Source organism: Danio rerio, chromosome 3 (genome assembly GCF_052040795.2).
Source record: "Danio rerio strain M-AB ecotype USA chromosome 3, GRCz13ab, whole genome shotgun sequence".
NCBI lineage: Eukaryota > Metazoa > Chordata > Actinopteri > Cypriniformes > Danionidae > Danio > Danio rerio.
The window spans coordinates 13,087,706-13,111,774 of NC_141023.1; the positions used below are offsets into that span (position 1 = coordinate 13,087,706).

The 24,069-nt window shown below is 36.7% G+C and overlaps 1 protein-coding gene across 2 annotated transcripts; it reads left to right on the plus strand.

Moving 5' to 3' along the window:
* Positions 1-1,088: 1,088 nt before the first annotated feature.
* Positions 1,089-22,709, plus strand: farsa (phenylalanyl-tRNA synthetase subunit alpha). 2 transcript variants are annotated; one of them, NM_001045295.2, is made up of 13 exons: positions 1,089-1,277; positions 2,350-2,487; positions 7,878-7,976; positions 8,502-8,620; positions 13,779-13,871; positions 14,815-14,943; positions 16,282-16,397; positions 16,492-16,576; positions 17,383-17,482; positions 17,764-17,932; positions 18,829-18,906; positions 20,529-20,643; positions 22,257-22,709. In NM_001045295.2, the coding sequence occupies exons 1-13, from the start codon at positions 1,131-1,133 to the stop codon at positions 22,360-22,362; spliced, it is 1,494 nt and encodes a 497-aa protein (NP_001038760.2). In that variant the 5' UTR covers positions 1,089-1,130; the 3' UTR covers positions 22,363-22,709. The 2 variants fall into 2 exon arrangements, 1 of the variants encoding a protein (NP_001038760.2); XR_015480039.1 differs by having other exon boundaries at positions 1,122-1,277; positions 18,829-19,272; positions 19,980-20,643.
* Positions 22,710-24,069: the final 1,360 nt, after the last annotated feature.

A 24,069-nucleotide genomic window follows, 5' to 3' on the forward strand; every position in this document is an offset into this window, starting at 1 on the left:
GAATTGGGTATGCTAAATTGGCTGTAGTGCATGTCTGTGAATGAGTGTGTGGATGTTTGCAGCTGGAAGGGCATTCGCTGTGTAAAACATATGCTGGATAAGTTGGTGGTTAATTTCGCTGTGTCGACCCCAGATTAATAAAGGGACTAAGCCGAAAAGAAAATGAATGAATGAATATTATTAATGAATGAATCTAGGACCAGTCTAATATTTGAACTACTATGGCGTTTAGCCATATAACCAGTTTGGGATTCGTTTATTATGTCACCATTTTTTTTGTAAAACCATTTTTTAATATAGTGGCATAAACCGGGGATTAGATTTTATAATCAAGGTGTGATAATGTGATTGGTCTCCAATTATTAAAGGATCTTTATGTGGTTTTAAAATTAAAGCACAATAAAGTTCCACATTTATTCCCTCTGTATGGCGATCTGTGTTAAAGGTGTTGTCCCTCTTCATCATACTTTCGTATGGGATGGTGGGCCTTTATTTTTTATTAAAAAATTTTTTTTCCAAAATGTTTAAGGAACGTGTGGTGTTTGTAATAAAGGATTTTATTACAAACACAGTGTCATTAAAAAATGCTTATGTGTCTTTGTAGACACTGGTTAACACAAGTCAATGGGACTATTATATTTTGATTGCATAATATTCTAATATTCAGTTGCGTAAAATTATATATTAAATATAAATTAGCTATATTAGACATAATATGTTGCCTTAAAGATAGTGCCACCTCTGCCAAACCAGGGCCATGTTTGGCCCATATGCTGTATGCCAGTGCCGGAAAAATGCCTGCTGTGCCAGATTTATGCCAAATCTGAGCCAGAATTCTTTGCTACCTGGGTATATAGGCTAAGTACAGTGCTGCTTTCGAATAAAAGCTAAATAGTTGCTCGTTATTTAAAACGGACGTTCAACACATCTGCTCTTATTTTATTTAATAAAGGTTGTGGACCGATTGAAACCCCATATACTATTAATATAACATATATACTAAAAACGTGTATGACTTGAGCCGCTCTTCATCGTTTACGGTAGAATAATTGCATGCGCTTTTGTTACCGTGTTTACGGTTGTCGTGACGTCATGTCCGCTTCCCCTTCGGAACGCGAGGCGACTCCAGCATGGCTGACACCGGGCTTTTAGAAGCGCTGCTGCAGCGGGTGGAGCAGTTGGACGGCGGGGTGGACAGCCAGGATGTGTCCGCGGCTCTCGGCGTGGATCATCAGCTCGTCGTGGGCGCCGTGAAGAGCCTGCAGGCGCTGGGAGAGGTGAGGGGATCAGACACAGACACACACCGCTGACTGACTGATGCAACAGCAGAGACACTGCGGCTAAGCTGACAGTACCAACCGTTTCACTACACAAACGACAACACAGGAATAAATGCTGATCTTAAACACCAGCAAGCCTGACTCTACAGCTGATAATGCCTGTCTGTCTGTCTATTAATTGTCTGTATTTCTATCTTTTTTTCTATCTATCTATCTATCTATCTATCTATCTATCTATCTATCTATCTATCTATCTATCTATCTATCAATTGTCTGTCGTTCTATCTTTATGTATCTGTCTGTCTGTCTATCTACCGTTCTTTCTATCGTTCTATTGTATTCAATTTTTTCTGTCTGTTTGTCTATCCATATATATATATTCTTTCTATTTATCTCTCTTTAATCTATCCATCAGTCCATCTGTCTATATCTACCTTTATTTTATCCACCTGTGCCTTAAAGTTAAGTAAATAAACTATGTGAGTGCAATTACAGTAAATATGAAATAAATATGAAGCGACTTACTGTATTAAATGAGTGTTTTATTACTCGCTTTTGTAGAAAAGTATCTGATCGCTTTTTATTCTGCAGTGCAGAATGATGAAACACACAATAATATACTCATTAATTCAAACCTAAACTAATTGCTTTTTTTTTTTTCAGCGTTTTTTCACATCCCGCTTGAAATTTTTCTCTGAGGTTATTATTATTGGGTATCAGGAGGTATATAGTTGTTGTATAAATGCATGATTGTGTTGAACTGGTTGACCTGTAGACACACGCTTAATGCACAAATACACTTCATTGAACATGTACACACAGACATTACCTATATACTGTATAATTGCAGATTAACTATGTTTATGTATGATAACTTTACCTAATTAACTAGTAACTAGCGGCTTTGAACAGTTAAAGTTGTTAGTGACTAATAAAGTTATGGTAAATAAACATTTCAGAATTTGATTGTGATGCAATAACGTGCACCTTTTTGTGAAGCTGCTTTAAAACAATAATTATTGTGAGCTGCGCTAAACAAATAAACTTGAATTGAATTGAATGTGTTCAGGTGATCTCGGCTGAGCAGAAATCCTCCAAACACTGGGAGCTGACAGGAGAGGGTCGTGAGATCGCGGAGCAGGGCAGTCATGAAGCCAGAGTGTTCAACGCCATCCCGGCTGAGGGGCTGCCACAAAACCAGCTCATGGTGAGACCCCGTGACACACATCTACAACTGGGGAAAAAGTATTCAACATGTCATGTTTTTTTCTGGGAATAATAATTCTAAAGGAGCTGTTGGCTTGGAATTGAACCAGATTTTAGTAAAAACACAAACAATACAAACAAAACAAATCTGAAAAATGAGTTGTGTGTACAATGCAGTGACAATGAGAAAGCACTGAACTACTGCAATGTATTTCTATACTTTATTTAAAAGACAGTTTTGTTGATGGTAGCTTAAAGACGCCTCTCATATGGAGAATGAAGTCACATGAATCGCTCAGGTGTGAGTTTTCCACAGACCTTAACAAGAGTGCGTTCACACCAGATACGGCACGTGCGTCAAGCGCGAGTGATTTACATGTTAAGTCAATGCAAACGCATGAATAGACATCCTGCGGCGCGATATGCGTGAATGGCGCGGCGCGAATGACGCAAATTGCGCGAATGGCGCGGGGTGAATTGAGCGTTTTGCGCGTTTGACGCACTTAACGAGAGTTTCGCGCGAATATCTCAATTTTGAAAATCTGAACTTCAGCGTACATTCGCGCCGCGTTAACCAATCAGAAGCTTGCTCTTGTGGGGGCGTGATTGTGATGTAGAACCTGTTGTCGGTGTTCCGAGGGAAATCCTCCAGCCTTCACCGACAACAGTTCATCAAACTTGGCTTGGCTCAGTCAGAAGCACCGCTCAAAGCCTCCGTCATCCAGGTTAAGTTTCTGGAGGAGTTTGTAAACTCACAGAGCTGGATGCACTTCTGAAAGCATGTAGTGGACTCAGACACGACCCTAAACGTATCAACGCTGTTTTTCAGTCTTCATAAAGCACATAAACAATGTTATTTTCTTCATAAAATCCATGTTAACCATTTAGCTATGAAGCTAGAGTCTTCGGGCAGACAGAAGCCCTGCCCATCACGCGAATCCGCGTCTGTTCTGATGTGAATTTGAAACGCGAATGAAGCGGTGTTTGACGCGCGTGTGAAGCGAGTAAACTCAAATGTTCACGCGGCTATTTACGCCGAATAGCGTGATTTATCTGCGCGTTCCACGTCTGGTGTGAATACAGCATAAAAATCTTGATGGTTCTGTGGGTCTCGTTTAACAAATCTGAGCTTTATTTGGTATTTTCTATTGGATTCAAGTCAAGTGATTGGCTGGGCCATTCTACAGCGTGATTTTCTTTCTCTAAAAGCATATAAGACTTTCCTTGGCTGTGTTTTGGATCATTGTCTTGCTGAAATGTTCACCCTGGTTTCATCTTCATCACCCTGCTAATGTAGATATTTGACAGAAGCAGCACATATTGATTTACACTTAGGAAGGGCAGAGGATTGCTGAAGAACTACTGAGAGATTTCAGCTGCTGTCTGGGCTTTCACTGCCTTTCTACACCTCCCTTTCTTCATGTGTTCAATACTTTTTCCCAGCGTCATTTCATTTTATTACACACAGCTTAATTTGTAAACTAATTAGATTTGTTTTCTTTGCATATATGGATTTCTTTGGTTGTTACCAACATCTGGGGAAAATTTCAAGTCCATGTTTACTGAGAAAAATGGTGACGTGTTCAATACTTCTTCCACTGTATAGTCTATTGTAGAGATATACAGTGCTCAGCATATATGGCTCCGTTCACACTGCAGGTAAACGCGGCCCGAATAGGATTTATTTCCCCCCTCATGTGACTCAGGTAATGACAGTGCGAACAGCCCAAACCGCATGGAATCTGATCTTTACAGTTCAGATTTGTGCCACTTTCATATGTAGTCTTAAATCAGACACAGATCTGATGTTTTGCAATGCAGCCGCAGTGTGAACGGTTATGTTGGATTTCATGTGACTTTTACATAATCTTCGAGCGACATTGCTTCATCATTCTGTGCTAAACAAACATCCTCTACTCCTCAGCAGCATGGTAGAATAGCACACATGGCAATTACTTTACCACAGAAAGTTGGTTGTTTAAGTTAAAATAGATTTTGAAGGCAAAACCGGTGCTTGTTAACGATTAAGGCACAGGATGATCGCGAAGCCGAAGAGCATTGTGGGTGTTGCGGATAGGGGATCCGTGTGCAAAAGAGGGGGAACGGTCTCTTCGAGAAAAAAAAAGGGCAGGTGCTCGAGCACCCAAATCCCCCTTTTGCACGTGTCTGCTGTTTATAACAAAGTAAAATGAAATAACTCTGCAAACAGAGATGAACCAACTCCAAATTTATTTGTTAGTTAAGGAAAAATATGAAATGTATAAAGACCAGAATTCAAGAGAAACAAAAAATGTATAAATTTTGTAGTTTGATTGAAACTACAAAAAAAAATGTGTTGAAATTTTGTAGCTTGTAGTTTCTTTCCCAAATCAAATCAATTTTATTGTCACATCATGAGCAGCACGGGTGCTGTGAGGAGTGAAAAGCTTATGTGCTGGCTCCAGAAAAAAAATCAGGACAATATAAAATTGGCAGTTGTTAAATTGGCAATTATGCGAATCATTGGAATAATTCACATGAATGCCAATTTAACAACTGCCAATTTTAATTTAAATGTGTTATCTTTCAATATCTAAATATGTTTAGTGACTATATTATTTTAATAAATATATGCATTAAATAAATCGGTTTTGTTTTTTGTTTAAATGAACCAAAATATATTACCTTTATTCAGTGAGAAATTGATTTAAAATATTTATTTTATATATATTTATTTAATTATTATTAATTTATATATATATATATATATATATATATATATATATATATATATATATATATATATATATATATATATATTTATTTATTTATTTATTTATTTATTTATTTATTTATTTATTTATTTATTTATTTATTTATTTAGAGTATGTTGTTGTATTTGCACTTTCTGTATTTTGTACTGTCTGGACTGGAGCCAGCGCCTACACCACACCTGCTGCTGATGATGTGACAATAAAAGTGATTTAATTTGATTTATTTTGAAATGGGTTGCATTCATTTATGCTGAGCACTGGATTTACACACTTTTTTATTTTATTTTTTTGCCTTGCTAATCAGTATGTTTCTTTTCAGACAAAATCCAACATTTCAGAATAGACAGAGTATATCATTTTATCTCTCAATATAAACGGCTCAATTATTTTGAGCACTATATATTTTCTATAAGATGCTTTACAATATTGTATTTGTGCATATACATTAGATTAGTCAGTACCGAAGACCAAATCTGGAACAAATATACTGCTCCAATAAATGGTCTGTAAATATAGATGTAAATAGATGCAGCTTAAAACCAAAAAAAGGCCCTTTGGATGCATATCATTTTCTTTTGTGGTAGTTTCTCAGCCAAAGTTACTAGCTATTCATTTGTGGATCATCAATTGAGTCGATCACCACATTGTGCAGAGATGTAGAGTAATGAAGTAGAGCTAAGTACTAAAAGGCTGTATCTGTACTCTACCGGAGTATTGTTTTTTTTCTCCTACTTCCACTTTTACTTTAGTGCATATTTTCCATGAGTTTAATACTTTTACTCCGATTACGATTATAAAAATTTTACGAATTATTCCAAACCCACATTATCATTGCCAGAGCAGCAGATTGCTCTGTCACAGGTTTGAATAAGTTCGCTCGTCATCATTCAGATGATCAAAGAAGACAGCGCTGCCTGCCTGCATCGAGAGCGCTTTAGTTTGTTTTCAACATGGAAAACCCAGAAATTCCACCTTCAACTCCCTCAACTGTTCGTGGCGATGAGGAAAAAGACCTCCCGTGGCCCTGAGAGTCCATGTTTGCATTTGTCAGACTGAAGGACAATTCATATGGAATGACGTGCATACTCTGCCTCCTGAAAGATAATGCGAGATGAAGGCCTTCAAAAATTCACCGTCGAATTTGAAGAAACATAAGTTAAGAATAAAATAATATAATACAAAACACAGCAGTTTGAGCTATCCGTAAGTGCTAGATAACTTAACTAACGTTAGCTGAAGGCGGTTCATAACATGCTGCGATGTTCACTTAGCGTTAACTAGCTGGCTATCATAAAGGCTGTGTCGCTCTGAATGGTGTTAATCGTAAACCATGTTTCTTTTCGTTCTGCTCAATCACGTTTACTACTTATTTAAATAACTACATAACACAATACTGTTACGTTCCCACTTAAATCTAGAGGCAAAACACAGCTAGGAACGAACAAATGAAGGAAGAGGGGAGAGTACCGCTTCCTGACCCAGAATCAACAGTCAACACCTTCTTAATATTCTGATCACCATCAGGCAAGCATTGATTTATTGTGTGATCAAATGAAATAATGTATCTTAAATTTTAAAGAAACAATACAAAACAAAAATAATACCTCAGGATATGGGGGTCCAAAATAACACCCAATAACTAATTTAAGACAAACTAACTTGCCTAATAAAATAAAGAGAAATAAAGAAAATACATATTACTTCCCTTTCTCCCTGCCCACCCACCAAAACAGGAGAAAAAGGTTTTAAAATAATAAAAAAACACCCCACACCTTACTCATACCAGCAACTTAGTTCATATTATAAAAATGAATAGAAGTCAAATACAAATAGAAGTCATAAGCCCCTGGTATCTGGGACTGGAGCAGCTCAAATGAGACATGTCGTCTTCCCTCTCCATGGCCTTCTGGTCGGCTGCAGCCAGTCTTTAAAGCCCAATAGATGAGCTGTGCAGATTGGACTCAGGTGGCATTAATCTGTAAACAAAAGTAATCAAAAAACAAAGGAAAAAAACTGCAATATTCACCTTATTCTCAGCTGACGAGTGGGCGCTGCCATTTGAATCTTTTTGTCTCGCAACTTCCGGTCACATTCACTTCCATTCATTTTTTGACGTTAACAACTGCTCGTTACTCTGCTTGATGTTGCAATTTAATATTTTCTTATTATATTATGCTACTTGGTCTGTGTAGTCATGCAAACATTTGTTTGTTGAGCAAGTTGTTTGGCCATTTTGTGCCGTTTATTATTCCTTGCATTTCTCCCATAGGCGACTGAATCGGAAGTTCTAAGACAATCGCGAAAATAGGCGCACTTCCGCATTTTACAATAAGGTCAATAGAAACAAAAATAAAACAGTCACGGGACGTAACAATACTTGTACTTTTACTTTCCGTATTTGAGTAGTAAATTTTAGAATAAACTACTGGCAATACTCAAGTACAAAAATGTTGAATACTTTAATAATTCCACTTAAGTATGGTGCTTAAAGAGCACATCAACTTCAACTCAAGTCACTTTTTTGATAGAGCACTTGTACTTTTACTTAAGTCTGGGTCTCTAGTACTTTATACATCTCTGACATTGTGTAAAATAGATTCAGGCCCAAATCATTATTTGGATCTTATGTTTCTTCCAGAAAATGGCGAGTGGGAAGGTCGGTTTCAGCAAAGCCATGTCCAACAAATGGATCCGTCTGGATAAAGCACACGAGGGAGGACCACGAGTCTTCAGGACGGTGAGTTACACACAACACTGCACACATAATGAATCAAGCTCACATATCTGCCTGCTTTTAAGAACGTGTCCCCTGGGAAGAAATGTTATTAATTATGTAATAAAATTAAGTTATTTATTATAAATCAAACATAAAAATAATTCCTAATGTTTTTATAATAATAATAATACATTTTATTTAAAGGTGCCTTTCTGGAAACCCAAGGACGCCATACAAAAATAAACGAACAATAAAACAAGAAGAATAAGAATATAGAAGTATACACAAATAGTGCAGATACAATTTGAATGTAAAATGTTTTATTTATCTAGTTTCAATTACTTATTTATTTAATGTTTGATATTACGATTGTTCTTTATCCTCTCTTATTGGATTATGATGTTGCTATTATGTAATATGTTTCTATCTATATTAATCTTGCCATGAAATAGCCATAACTTGCTGATGTGGCAATAAATCTGCAAACAAACAAGCAGAAATCTGCCTGAATGTTCCTATAATGTTGCGTTTGCGTGTGCGTTTCAGGTGGAAAGCATCGAGGATACAGTACGGGACAAACTACAGCTGGTGCAGAACGGACAGTCGGCAAAACTGGAGGAGAAAGAGAAGAACGAACTGAAGAAACGCAAACTGCTGGCAGAAGTGTAAGATTTCAGTCTTTCATTTAAAACATAGCAGAGTTACAGGATGTTTTGAACGAAGAGCACTACAAAGGGCACTATGGAGTGAAAACAAACATGTCTGCCATATTGAAGTGTTGTTCAAAACTAATGATGCCCTTGATGATGCTTTGCACAGGGAAGTGTTTCGTATTTCAATTTGTGTAACAATGAGCATTAATGGGCACCTATGATCAAAATGCTTTGTAAGCTGTTTGGACAGGACTGTGTGTCGATATAGTGTGTCCACAGTCATATTGGGGTGATATAAACACAATAAGTCTCTTTTAATTATCACCACAGCCGCGTGTCAGTACAATTATAAAAGACACTTCAATCCCAGTTTTTGGGCGTTAAATCAGGTTTATATTGTACATTAACGAAGCAAGACGAAGTATATGACCAGTGATGCCCGCCAGACCAACCCAACGATATAAGTGGGAAATTATATATTTGAAAAGGTCAATAAGTTCAAGTATCTGGGATCAGTGATTACTACAAACAACGATCTAAATCAAGAAGTGATACAGAGACTTGCCTCTGCAAATAAAAGCTATTACGGACTCATGAAGTACATGAAGAACCGTTCACTGCCTAGACAGACTAAGATAACCCTCTATAAAGTCCTGATTCGCCCAGTCCTGGCCTATGGATCAGAAACGTGAACAATGACTAAAGCCATAGAACAAAAGCTCTTTGTTTTTGAAAGAAAAATTCTGAGGAGAATATATATAGCCCAATAAAAGACAATAATCGATGGAGGATACGTCACAACAATGAGCTTGCAGCCTTGTATAAGGAAATTGATATAGTTAAATATATTAGACTTGTGAGGCTAAGGTGCGCAGGACACATCATACGTATGGCTGAAAATGCCATTAAAAAAAACTTCAGCACTGACCCGGTAGGCAAAAGAAAAGTAGGAAGGCCTAAACCAAGATGGCGAGACTGCATTAGTAGTGACGCCAATGTTTTAGGATTAAGGAATTGGTGGGCAGTTGCCCGGGACAGAGAACATTGGCGGAAATTACTTAAGACAGCCAGGATACAGTAATGGATTGTCGCGCTAAGGATGATGATGATTGTACATTACCATAAATATCCATGCAGCAGTGGATATTAACGTGTATCCTGTAACATTCGCCATACAAAAACAGTGCAAAGTTAAATGCGTGCACTGTGTGTGTGTCTGTGTGAACTTTGTTACAGCATTGCGTGTGACTCATCATTGCAGAAAGGCCTGAATTAACTCCACAACAAATACATCAAATAATCATTGGGAAAGTTTGTACTGTAGTATCTCTCACAAACGTTACGTGAGATCTGTTTCCTTCATGTCTGTCACTGTGCTGTTTATCTGACGCAGCCGTGGAGGAGATTGAGGCACACTCTGACAGCCAGGAACGGTGGACAGGGGAAACTAGCATTAAGGGCACAGGCAACAAAAACAGCTTCGCAGGGTTCAGAGCATGCCAAAATTCTGAAAGCTATAATAAATAATCTAACGGATGTTTTGAGCTGAACCTTTCCAGACACATTCTGGAGACATAAAAGACTCATCTTAAATCTTGAAAAAGGGGTAACTTAGGTGCCCTTTAAAGTTGTTTTCACTTTATTATTACTTGTTTCATTTAATGTATAAAGGTAGTGACACTTTTCTATCTTAAAATCATTAAACAGGATGCTTGGAGTTTAACCGTAAATGTAAATCTAATATTTTACATAACACAGGATTGTATAACAGGCAACTACTGTAATATTTATGAATTAAAGCTGTATATAAAAACAACAAAGAGTTTTAAATAAATAAATAATTCTAAACTGAATGAGAATTATAAATAAATATATATATATATAATAAATAAATTATAAATAAATAAAGTGCAGCTGGCACTACGTTCCGACCATGTTTTGTGGGTGTTAACTAGAGCAGAAAAAGGGCAATGATGCTTAGTTTACTGGTTATATTGTTAAGTTGATTTAGAAGTGTATTCCAAAGAGAAGCGGTAGAACACACACACATGTTCAAATAGAAAAGTGCAACACACAAGTTATTGTTAACTTGCGTTGAAAGAAAGGAAGAAAAATAATTTATTCATTTTTCTTCTGCATAGTCTTGATTATCAGGGGTCGCCACGGTTGAATGAACCACCAATTATTACAGCATATTTTTTTACACAGCATATGCCCTTCCAACCACAACCTAGCACTGGGAAACACCATGCACTCTCATATTCACACACACAGTCATGGACTACGGCCAATTTAGTTAATCCAATTCACCTATAGCGCATGTATTTGGATTGTGGGGGAAACCAGAGCTCCCGGGGGAAACCCACACCAACCCGGGGAGAACATGCAAACTCCACATAGAAATGCCAATTGGTCCAGACGGGACTCAAACCGGCGACCTTTTTGCTGTGGGGCGACAGTGCTAACCACTGAGCCACCGTGCTGCCATAAATATTATTAATAAAAAAAAGATAAACAATAATAAGGTTCTATTATACAATCATACATTTTAGGTAGTTTAGAAAAACTTTATTTTTTTTTTTTTTTTTTTTTTACCCCTACACCCTTCATACCCTTCAATTTGTCACTCCAGAGCATAAACACTATAAAGGGAATAGGGCGTAGGGATAGGTTTGTGTTGTTTAGGTTATCAGTTGTGTCGTTACATGATCAGCAGGAGGCGCTATAGCTTGGTTTTAATATATGCTCTTCACCTGCTGTTGCAGAATGTGAAACACTTCATCTGGTAGTATTTCAAATATGGGAAATTTAGATCTCTATTTTTTATGTTCTTGTTTCATTTTTCAAGACTCAATTGTTATTATTCCTCCATTGAAATTGTCATTGTTTAAAATATTTCCCATGTGCTGTTTTAACAGCAAGGACATTTTTCTCAGTATTTCCTATTATGTTTTTTTTCTTCTAGAGAAAGTCTTATTTCTATTAGTTTAAGAGACGTAGCCACTATTTATTGAAGGGGAAGAGACATGTTAATGTTTTCACTATAAAAAACATATTTATTCTATCAAAATATGTTTTAAAGGATGTAAGAGTTTTATTCAGAAAATATTATAAGGGGAATGTTTAAAATGTCCCTGGAAGACTTTAAAGATATATATCACTGACTAAATTGAAAGATATTATTTAGTACTGTTGCTTTCAGTGTGTTGATGAAATTATGTACTGAATATTTATTAGCAATGTTGACATAGCCGATTCTGCTCATACAGCATTAAAACATAAATATATATTATTGGTATTATTAATTCTTGTGGAATGCCCAATTTTTTATGTTAACAGACAAAATTTATACCTGGAGAGACTTTAAATCAAATACTTTTGATTGTGAATCCTTTTAAATTTGTACAATATTTATCAAAAGTCAACCTTTAAAAAATTTGGATTTGTATCTTATATTATTATTGTTTTTGTATTTTATGTTGTGTATTATTTATTGCTGTTGATGACTTTTAATTTGTAGAATATTTTTATAATTATCAGGGTTCGTACGGGTGCTGGCAATCCTTGAAAATGCTTGAATTTTGATAAAGTGTTTTCAAGGTTTAAAAAGTGTTTAGATTTTGGATGAAGTGCTTGAAAGTGCTTGAAAATGTAATTGTGTTGCTTTCATAATTCAACAATACCTTTTTTTTTTTAATTTGCGGCCTTTGATTAAGCTGTGTGAGAAGACAAAAAACATGGAGATTACCATCAATTAAAATCAATATAAATTTAAGAAGATCGATAGCGAACACATTTAGGATGTGAATTAGGATTTCAGCAAACACCCCATCAAAGGTTTTCCTTGGAATACTATACAATAGGATACTGCAACATATAGCATCTGATATAATGTGATAAAGTATGTGTATTTACGTAAATACATACTTTGCCACAGTTGGTGGTAAAACAGAAAAAAAAGAAAATGCACCTAGAAAGTGCTTTAAAAGTGCTCATATTAGACAAGGTGCAATGATCCTGAATTGTAGAAAAGTGTTATTTTTAAAATGTGGTACACTTGATCTTTTTTTTTTGCCATGACAATCAAAAAAGCTGATATGGCAATAAACACAAAATTCTCTCTCTCCATTAGTTTGGCTGGAATTAAATCTGCTAAGGATAATAATATTAGCCAGCAAATTAAGTTATTTTTGTCCAACTACTTGCCTGATTAACCTAGTAGAGCCTTTAAATTGCACTTTAGGCAAGTGGTTCCCAACTTTTTTTTTTTTTTTTTTTTTTTTTTTTTTTTGCATGAGACCCTCTTTTCCCCCGGAAAATATTGTAAGGCCCCCTCCACATTTAATGATATTATCTTATTATAAGTTTGCAGTAGGTATGCCAAATCTAAAATGGTTTGTTTGTTACTATATCTAGATATGCTTATGCAGAAATAATAGCTTAATGTAAAATATAAAAGCAAAACATCAGTAGGCCATTTGTATTGGGTACACCTGCGGTGTTAAGGATGAGTCGTCTGCTAATGTCTTATTAATTTGGACGGTCTCATGCATTTGTTAGCTAGAACTTTGGCGCAGGTAATGGACTGTTTGCTTCGAGTAAATGAAATAAAACCATAGTTCTGGTAACTATCTTGGGGTTTTCAGTATTGCTAGTGATGTGACCCAAAATGTTTGGAGCTTCCTCTCCTGGGTTCAGTATGCTTGGGTCATTAGTTTTAGCTGCTGACGGTGAATAAGTGAGACTCTGTCTTTTATGTGGAGGACGAATTAGAGATTTGTCTGTTTTTTGGTCAGCCAGGAGATAAAGTGAACTAAGGCAACATGATCGTTCTCCTAATTGTCCACTGCTAAAAATGTTTTAAAAATATGATGTGACCTCCCATATAGAGGTTGCTAAGGGCCCCTTGTGGGCCGGGACCCCCCTTTTGGGAAACGCTGCTTTAGACTAAGTACTAATTTCTTGTAAAATATGTACTTTCATCATGACAAAGACGAAAGAAATTTGTTATTAAAATTATTATATGCAAAAATGTGCTGACAAAAATCTCCATTAATCAGCAGTTGGGAAATAATTGGGGAAAAATGTGTTAATTTACTTTTGTCCTCAAATTTTGTCCTCAAATGTATGTGTGATGTCATTAACCTCTGCTGTCTGCGTTTTGCTTCAGGACGGTGAAGTCTTACTGGATCACTAAAGGCAACAGCTTCAGTACCACCATCACCAAACAGGAGACCGAACTGACCCCGGAGATGATCGCCAGGTGAGAGGGAGACCAGTCGCTTTCATTAAGTACAGCATTCCAAAAACACTGCAAATGGAACCTATAATGCTGTGTTCACATCAGACGCTTTATTCTCGCATCAAATTCACTTCACAATAGATGCGGATTTGCATCATGGGCAGGGCTTTTGTCTGCTCGGTGACTCTAGCTTAGTTGCTAAATGGCTAACATGGATTTTATTGAGAATATAACTGCGTTTATGTACTTTGGGAGGATTGAACAACAGCATCGATTAATTTGCCGCTGTGTCTGAGTCAGTTGTGCACCCAGCTCAGTTCATCAACTCCTGCAGAAACTATACCTGGATGATGGAGGCTCTCAGCGGTGCTTTCGACTGAGCCGAGCCCAGTTTGATGTACTGTTGTCCATTGTCGGCAGCAGGATTTCCCCTCGGGACACCAACAACAGGCGTTCCGTCATAATTGCGCTCCTACAAGAGCAAGCTTCTGATTGGTTAACGCAGTGCGAATGTCCACTGAAGATTGTCCAACTCAAACGATTTGTCAAAACTTGCGCCACTTCATTTGCGAGAATCGTGGCATTCATACCGCCTCATTTGCGCAGATCGCGCCGCAGGATATCCATTCGCATTTTGAGTAGACTTAATATGTGAATCACTCGTGCTTGATGCTTCATCCGCATCTTGGGTGAACACAGCATAAAGTTACAGTGTGTACAAGGACAATAAAGTGTGTGGTGCATATGGAAGAAAGTGATTGTGTGTCCTGCAGGTGGTTTGTCAAGCCCACTAACCTGTGTTGTGATCAAAACAAAGTATATATGAATGTTAATTTGAAATGTAAGTCACTTTGGAACCCAAGTCAAAAGCTCTTTCAGGTGAAAAAAAGACTTCTGGATAAAAAATGTTCTGTATATTGTGGTATAGTGCGTAATGTCTTGTTTTTTCTGCTCCGTGTTTCAGTGGGAACTGGAAGGAGAAGAAGTTCAAACCATATAACTTTGAAGCGATGGGTGTTGCTCCAGACTGTGGTCACCTGCACCCGCTCATGAAGGTCCGCACGCAGTTCAGGCAGATCTTCCTGGAGATGGGGTCAGTCCTTCATACTCGCACAACACTCCAAGGAATACTGGATTTGGGCCCAATCCCAATTCTATTTGTTTGTACCCCTACCCCTTTCCCTTGTCCTTTGAAACAGAGTGTGAAGGGGAAGGGCTTCAAATGTACCTCTAAGAAATGAGATGGCACTACTACAACACCTGCACACATTATTATACGTCACTGAGATCTCTTCCTTCATATGAGATCAGTGATGACGACTGCTGTAGTTATTCCAGTTGCTTTATTTTTAGTATTTATCTTCAGGAAATCACCGAAGGCAACAATATCATGTTATCATAACAATTTAATGTGGCAATAAGATTGTAACTGTAATGTGCATTTACACTTTGACCATATTCATCCATGTAAACACAAGAAAACAACATTAACATTATACCAGGAATTGTGTCTTAGGGTGCTTTCACACCTAGACTTTTTGTTTCGGAACCCGTTTCGTTAGCGCAGTTCGTTTGGCATATGTGAATCCACAAACAATCGCTTCAAGATCCCTTGATTGAGGTGGTCTCGGCTCGATTGAAAGGAGCTGATCGATTGTAGTAAGAAATCGATACGATCCGAGCCCGGTTATATCACAGTGTTTTATGGACATGTAATAGGCATACAGCTATATATAGAGAGAATTATGAGTAGGGCGGGAGGTCATTCCAGACATCCCAAGTCTCCTGGAAGTTTTGTGAGTTTCCCGCAAATGAACAGAGACTCCTGGATGCCCGCAAACAAGTGATAATCTCCCAGAAATTATGCGTCTCTCTGCCGGTCCTCAAATACGTCACGCACCCTTCTCTCCCCTGCCCACTGCATCCCTCCTCACTCTTCAGACACGTCGCGCACACCTTGTCAAACACCACCAAGCCACCACTCTGACCAATGTGAGGAGAGTTACACACACGTGACTTGTTTTAGCTACTTTTTTCCATTTAGAAACTTTTGCCGTGTGAAAGCGAACCGCACCAAGTGCAAAGAGCAACAATGTAACAATTTGAATCCCCGTTTCGGAACAACTGAATCGATTCACAGGTGTGAAAGCACCCTTAGGGAGCAATGGTTATACATTTCCTCGAGGGCAGCTTCCACTATCTAATATGATTCCAGCATGTTAAAATACATACACTGCAGGCAGTAGCTTTGTGCAAATTTGTGAGTGAAAGTTCTGAAGCGAAGTAAAGGTTTGGTGTTTGGAGGTAACTAATAGACCACTGAAGGCTAATCATTTACCTCTATAACAATGTTTTGATTCATTTTTTTTTTTTTGTCGGTTTCAAGTCATATTACAAGTATATTCATGAGTATTTTGTCCCTTGTTCACAGATTCACTGAAATGCCCACTAATAACTTCATCGAGAGCTCCTTCTGGAACTTCGACTCTCTGTTTCAGCCACAGCAGCATCCCGCCAGAGACCAGCACGACACCTTCTTCATCTCCGGTGAGAAATTAAGAGTCTGTTCGTCACTCTGCTGGAGTTTAATTGAGAGCACGTGTGTGTTTCTGGTGTTGAAGGGGTTGTTTGTGTTTGTCAGATCCAGCATTGGCTCATGAGTTTCCTCGGGATTATCTGGAGAGAGTGAAGAAAGTTCATTCTGAAGGAGGTTATGGCTCACAGGGGTAAGAGCAGCCATGCTTATGGGTTATTTACTGATTTGCAATGTTTATCTGGGGGTCAGTAAGTAAAAAAATCAATTAATGATGCTTGTATTTAGCAGTTTATATATCCAGAAATAATCAAAAGTGATGGTAAAGTCAATTATAATGTTACAAAAGTTTTTTTTCCTATTGGTTTATTTGTAGGAAATAGAAAAACTATATTACAGTGTTTCCCAACCCTGTTCCTGAAGGCACACCAACAGTAAACATTTTCAACCTCATTCTAATCAAACACACCTGAATGAACTCATAAGAACTTTAGAAGAGACTCCAAAACCTGAAGTGAATGGGTCAGATTAGGGAGACATCTAAAATATGTACTGTTGGTGTGCCTCCAGGAACAGTGATGGGGAAAAAGTATTGAAAAAAGGCAAAAATCATTTGAATATTTAGTAAAGATCATGTTCCATGAAGACATTTAGTAAATTTCCTAACGTAAATGTATCACAGCTTAATCTTTAATTACTAAAATTGCATTGCTCAGAACCTAATTTAGACAACTTCAGGGGTGATTTTCTCAATATTTAGATTTTTTGGAACCCTCAGATTCCAGATTTAAATAATAAAGATACTAATAAAGTTGATTTATTTAGCTTTCATGTAATGTATAAATCTCACTCCAACCCCAAATGTGTGATATAAAATATTTTTTTTACTAATTAATTAACTTCAAGTAAAAAAAGTGACTTTAATTTAAATCTTACACACCCTAAACTTATAAACAGAAATTTATGTCTGTAGTTTTAACATCTCGAATCAATTTTAAGATACAAATACGACTGGAAGATTGAAGAAGCTCAGAAGAACCTCTTGCGAACACACACCACGGCGGTCAGCGCTCGCATGCTGTATAAACTTGCACAGCAGGTAAACACACACACACATGTTGGTTTTGGGGGTTTATACTGCAAAATCCAACTACAACCCAACTCTCATGTGGCTAAATTTTGAATGTCAAAAGACCCCAAATATGATTTTTAACAGTCTTGACTTAGAAGTACACCTGTTATGTCCTTATTAACCCCTTGTCATTGTAATACCTGTGAGATCATACAAATTTGTGTCCTCATAAACCGACAAATCCTGTACACACAAACACACTTGAGTACTGGTTTGACGGCCAATTGTTTCACATTTCATCCTCTCAGGAGAAATTCACACCGGTCAAGTACTTCTCCATTGACAGAGTTTTCCGTAATGAGACTCTGGACGCTACGCACCTGGCGGAGTTTCACCAGATTGAAGGAGTGGTGGCCGATTATGGCCTCACACTGGGAAACCTCATGGGCGTCCTGCACCAGTTCTTCACCAAACTAGGTATGAGACTGCTCGCTTTTAAAACAAGATACACAAGTATAAATCCTATTTAAACAAGTATATAGTTCACTAGTTTCACTTATTAGTTACATCCGTAGTATTTTCCCTACTAGAGAAAATGCCACTTTTTTTAAAAAACGTTTTTCTTAAATTTCTGGAATATTTTCTGTCTGTTCATATGTTTTTGGACCAAAAATATTTTAGACTGGACCTTTAAATGATACAGATTGAAGCTTCAGGTTCTCCTGTTTAAAATAATATATGACATATGACATTACAATAATATCTATCTATATATATATATATATATTAAACAAAATAGCTGTAGGTGTTTAAGGGTCAAGGCATTTCAGAGCCTTTTTTTGGAAAACAATACCTTTATTTACCATACACCATTTTGCACAACTTTGCAGACTGTTTATATTGAAGGACAGTCGTCTTACAAACCCCAAATACTGTGTTTTTTTTTAAGAATAATATGACTAATAGCTCTTTAGAAAGACATCCTGATTTTCTAAGTCATGATATTTACTATACGTTTTACTATAAGCATGGTTGTTTATTGACATGAACTGAAAATGAGCAATACTTCATTATAATGTCAATTAAATCATTTCCTAATTCGTTATTAAAACACAAAGTTATGCTTGTTTACTTTAGTTCATGCACTGATTCGGTTAACACTAATGCTGAATGAATGCATTTTCATTTCCGTTAACAAAGATGAATAAATACTGTAATGTAGTATTCATTGTTCATGTTACTAAATACAATAGCTAACATGCTTAGCTTAACTAATGAAACCTTTTTGTGAAGAGTAAACCTGGTGAATTGCTCAGTGTTGGATGTCTGTGTTTCCTAATTCAGACATATAATTTTCAATTTTTTTATTTCAGGAATTACAAAATTGCGCTTTAAGCCTGCGTATAACCCTTACACCGAACCCAGCATGGAGGTCTTCAGTTATCATGAAGGTAAAATATGGCTATTTACATGTGTAAATGTACATGTGTTTACATTACGAAATTGTTTATAACCTGCATTTTTTCTATGTTTAGGATAACTAATGAAGGCAATAGATATTTTTTTTAAGTGCACATATAATATACTTTCAACTGTCTTTAGTGCGTGATGTTGCTGTTTGAGCTTTAAAGGGGACCCGTTATGTAAAAATCACTTTTATAAGGGGTTTAAACAAAGTTGTGTGGCAACAGCCTGTGAATATAACCAACTTCTAATGCTAAAAATCTAGACATTTTGGTTTTTATAATCACACTTGATAAAAAACAGTCTGCAGAATCACTTTGATTGACATTAGCCCCTTTCACACAGTGATACCGGTAAATTTCTGGAAAATTTCCGGAACGACTTTACCGGTATATTGAAAAAAGCGCTGTTCACACAGGCGAGGATGTTACGGAAATTTTCCGGAAAAGAGCATTCACACATCCATTCCAAAATACCGGTAAATTCTGACATCATTCACCACAAATAAGCTTTAAACGGCTGCGCTTGTATTTGTAAACATTTGACTAAATTACAAACTCTGTGGATGATCAATATTGTGAACAACTTTCGCAGGATCACTTTCACATGTCGAGATGTTCATAATCTGCGTGTGCGGCGCTCATAGGCGCACGCAAAGCTTGAAGGTAAACAAACAACGGCTTATCATAAGCATCTCATCGATGATTATTTACACAGTTGGCATTAAGAAGAACATATAAACGTGATCTGACTAACTTCTAGCAGCTAAATGTGTCTGGAAAAATATTCAAAGGCTTTTATCCTCACAAACCGCGCGGACGTAAATGCGTCTGACTGTTGTGATTGGCTAAAGCAGACGTCTCACGTCAGCACGTTCTAGACGTGCACGCGCTTATTACGGGAATCTTCCTTCTGCGTTCACACAGCGCAGCATTCCGGCAAATTGCCGGTAATGTTACAACTTCTCTTTCCGGGAAATAGCCAGAACGAATTTACCGGTATTTTCAAAAAGGACCTGTTCACACATACAACCTTTCCGGAAAATTGCCGGCAATTTTAGTGATGATCTTAGTGATGATCTCTCCCTCATTAGCATAGGACTTTAGTCTTGTTTTTGAATCTGCCACTATGCTGACACAAAAGCATTTGTATCTTCACCCTTTTTTGAAAAGAGCACGACCTCATTTGAATTAAAGTGACAGTCACCAAAATGACACAATTAAGATTAAAACCTAAAAAGGGCTGTTTCAAAAAGTTTTATAATTTTTGTTATGCTGTATTTTGTGCTGAAACTGCACATACACACACACTCTAGGGACATTAGAGATCTATTTCACATCTTGTAAAATGGGGCACAATAGGCTCAATTTATACAATATAATGAGAATGTAGTGTTTCTTTATATCAGTAAACAAATCCCCCAAATGAGGGAAGTCCTGAGTGTTCTTGCAGTAACCCACGTTGAAGTTTCCACATCAAAAAATCTATAGAAGTGAATGAGACTCTAGGTCTCGAGCCAATAAGGTTCCAACATATGTAAAGAATAAGGTCTACAGAGCCAACACACAGACCCAGTTTAGCCTCATGAGCCTGTCCAAATGTCCCTCAGGTCTGAAGAAGTGGGTGGAGGTGGGAAACTCTGGGGTCTTCAGGCCGGAGATGCTGCTGCCGATGGGCCTTCCTGAAGGTGTTTCAGTCATTGCCTGGGGTCTGTCCTTGGAGAGGTACGTTAACACTCTCATATACATATGGAATATCATCAATTTTTTTAGACATTGAAAGTCTGGGAATTTTATATTTTGGTCCCATTTCATATTAAGTGGTCTTAATTACTATGTACTTGCATTTAATAAAATTCTTTAATATAGTGTGCTTATGTATTATGTATTATGTATTATGTTTTAACATAATGCTAAAAATGAACTAATTACTTCTTTAATTTAATTCTGAATTTTTATTTATAATTACATTGTTTGACCCTCCTTTATACCTCAACCCACCTTTAAACCTACCCATACCACCTAACCCTACCTGTATCCCACCTCAAGAGCATCAGAAGTGTTCTGCAATACATTATAAATACATTTTAATGCAAGTACCTAGTAGTTAAGGCCACTTAATAGTAAGAATAAATAAGTGGGACCTATATTTTTGTCCTAGTCAGGAAAAATGTTTGTTTGTCAATTAAAATATTATTTCAAATTGATAAAAAATATAATTTTTTTAATTATTATTTTACTGTTGTTGTAGTTGGTCTATTTTTCTGTGTTTTATTTGTTTGTCGCTTGTCAACCGTCAATCAAATATGATAAGAAAAGTATAGTTCACAACATCAAGCAGCAAATTGTTTTGCTGTGCTAAAAATGAATGACAAGTCCTGGCATTTTAATTACAATGGTCAATTTACTATGGTTAATTTACTATGGCGATTTACAATGGTTAATTTACTACTGTTAATTTAATATGGTCTGTTTTTATAGTTAATTTACAATGGTTAATTTACTATTGTTAATTTACTACAGTCAATTTACAATAGTCAATTTACAATGGTTAATTTACTATGGTTGGTTTTAATGGTCAATTTACTATGGTTAATTTACTGTGGTTAATTTACTATGATTAGTTTTAATAGTCAATTTACAAAGGTCAATTTACAATAGTTAATTTACTATGGTCAATTTACTATGGTTATTTTACTATGGTTGGTTTTAATGGTCAATTTACAGTGGTCAGTTTTTATAGTCAATTTACAATGGTTAATTTACTATGGTCAGTTTTATTTTCAATTTACAATGGTTAATTTACTATGGTCAATTTAATATGGTCAGTTTTATTTTCTATTTACAATGGTTAATTTAAATAGTTAATTTACTATGGTTTGTTTTAATGGTCAATTTACAATGGTGAGTTTTTTAGTCAATTTACAACGGTTAATTTACTATTGTTAATTTACTATGGTCAATTTACAATAGTCAATTTAATATGGTCAGTTTTTATAGTCAATTTACTATGGTTGGTTTTAATGTTCAATTTACCGTGGTTAATTTACTATGGTTAATTTTAATAGTCAATTTACAATGGTCAGTTTTCATAGTTAATTTACTATGGTTGGTTTTAATGGTCAATTTACTATGGTCAATTTACAAAGGTTAATTTACAGTGTTGTTCTTAAGTAAAACATAAGATGGGTAGGTCAAGGAAATGCAGCTTTTTATTTGATAAAAAAAAATCAAAGAAAAATCAGGGAATTATATATTTCACATAGAGTGGGAACCCTGCTTCAGATGCTCAGAAAATGAGATGACTTGATATGTTTGTCTTTTGCACTATATTTTAGACCCACTATGATCAAGTACGGAATCAACAACATCCGAGAGCTGGTGGGCCACAAAGTGAACCTACAGATGGTGTACGACAGCCCTATATGCCGACTGGACTCATAAACGACCCGATCTCTGCATTGTTACAGTGTATTTAAGTCAGAACACACACACCCTGAACACACACATCGCCGCTCAGCCATTAATTATGAGGAAACAAAAGAGTCTTTGCATGAGGAGTGTGACAATGATGTAACACCATCATCCGATATATAGAAATCCCAGCTGACCGGCCTCCACTGCAGTCAAAACATCACTTCTGTGTATTTTAGGCTCATTATTTGATTTATTATATATATATATATATTTCCACTGAACTTTTACTTGACAGCTTATTTAAACAGCCAGAATGCAATGGAAAGTCCTCATACTGCAGAAATGTTCATTAAAAAATCCATTTAAATCTCCAATTTGGCTTCATTAATGATTGTTTATTCCCTAATGAAATGTGTTTAGGGTTTTGTTCCACCAACATGTCGTATTGTAGTATCATTCAGATAACATTAAAGTATTATTAATTAGCTTTTTTTGTATTTTTCTTGAAGTTTTAGTCATTTTATGTTTGTTTTGTCAGGTTTATATATTTTTTGTCTAATTTTTTTGCGTCTCAATATAATTTAATTTAAAGTTATAAAAAAAACTACATATAAAATTGTATTGAAAAATCTAAGAATATTTGGCATCTAGCTGAAATTATTTATTGGGTGTTGTTTTAAATCATTATAGCGTTTGTTTAATTTCACGTTACCGCATAGTTTCTTATTGGCGGTTTTTAATTTTAGTTAAAGTGCCCCTTTTATAGATTACAAAATGTCTCCAACTACTGGAAGATACTTTTCTTTTACAGCCTCAAGTCTTTTTGAATATGATGCTACAAGCTTGGCACATCTGTCTTTGAGAAATTTGTCCATTCCTCTTTGCAGTACCTCTCAAGCTCTGTCAGGTTGCATGGGAAGCGGCGGTGTACAGCCATTTTCAATAGGATTTAGGTCTGGGCTCTGGCTGGGCCACTCAAACACATTCACCGAATTGTTGTGAAGCCACTCCATTGATATTTTGGCGGTGTGCTTTGGGTCATTGTCTGCTGGAAGATGAACCGTCGCCCCAGTCTGAGGTCAAGAGCACTCCAAAGAGTTAAATTTTAGTCTCATCAGAGCAGAGAATTTAGTTTCTTATGGTCTAAGAGTCCTTCAGATGCCTTTTGGCTAATTCCAGGCGGAAAGTGTCTTCCGTCAGGCCACTCTACCATACAGGCCTGATTGGTGGGTTACTGCACAGATGGTTGTCCTTCTGTAAGGTTCTTCTCTCTCCACAGAAGACTGCTGGAGCTCAGACAGAGATACCATTGGGTTATTGATCACCTCCCTGACTATGGCCCTTCTCTCCCGATCACTCAGCTTAGATGGCCGGCCAGCTCTAGGAAGAGTCCTGGGGCCTCATGTACGAAGACTTGCGTGGAATTCATACCAAAACATTGCGTACGCACAAAGCTGTAACTGTGCGTACGCAGAAAAAAAATCAGATGTATGAAACACTGCGTACGCCGAATCTCACGCATATTCTTTTGTACATCTGAATGAACGTGAAACTGAGCGCAACATGCACGAGCACAAACCCCTCCCTGCCTCCTCCCCTGTATGAATATGCTAATGACTCTACTTTGGCAAAACCCAACGAAAAAGCAACGGCAAAAACAAGCAAGAAGAGAAACTTTGAACAGAATGTGAATTGGAGGTGCTGCTTTCGGAGGTAGATCGGAGAAAAGCGGTG

What these genes read in the sequence shown, in the direction of transcription:
- farsa (NM_001045295.2), top strand. Translation starts at nt 1,131, where the DNA reads ATGGCTGACACCGGGCTTTTAGAAGCGCTGCTGCAGCGGGTGGAGCAG. An exon ending in CGCAAACTGCTGGCAGAAGT is followed by an intron (nt 8,621 to 13,778) that starts GTAAGATTTCAG and finishes GTTTTGCTTCAG; the next exon opens with GACGGTGAAGTCTTACTGGA. An exon ending in CCAGTTCTTCACCAAACTAG is followed by an intron (nt 17,933 to 18,828) that starts GTATGAGACTGC and finishes TTTTTATTTCAG; the next exon opens with GAATTACAAAATTGCGCTTT.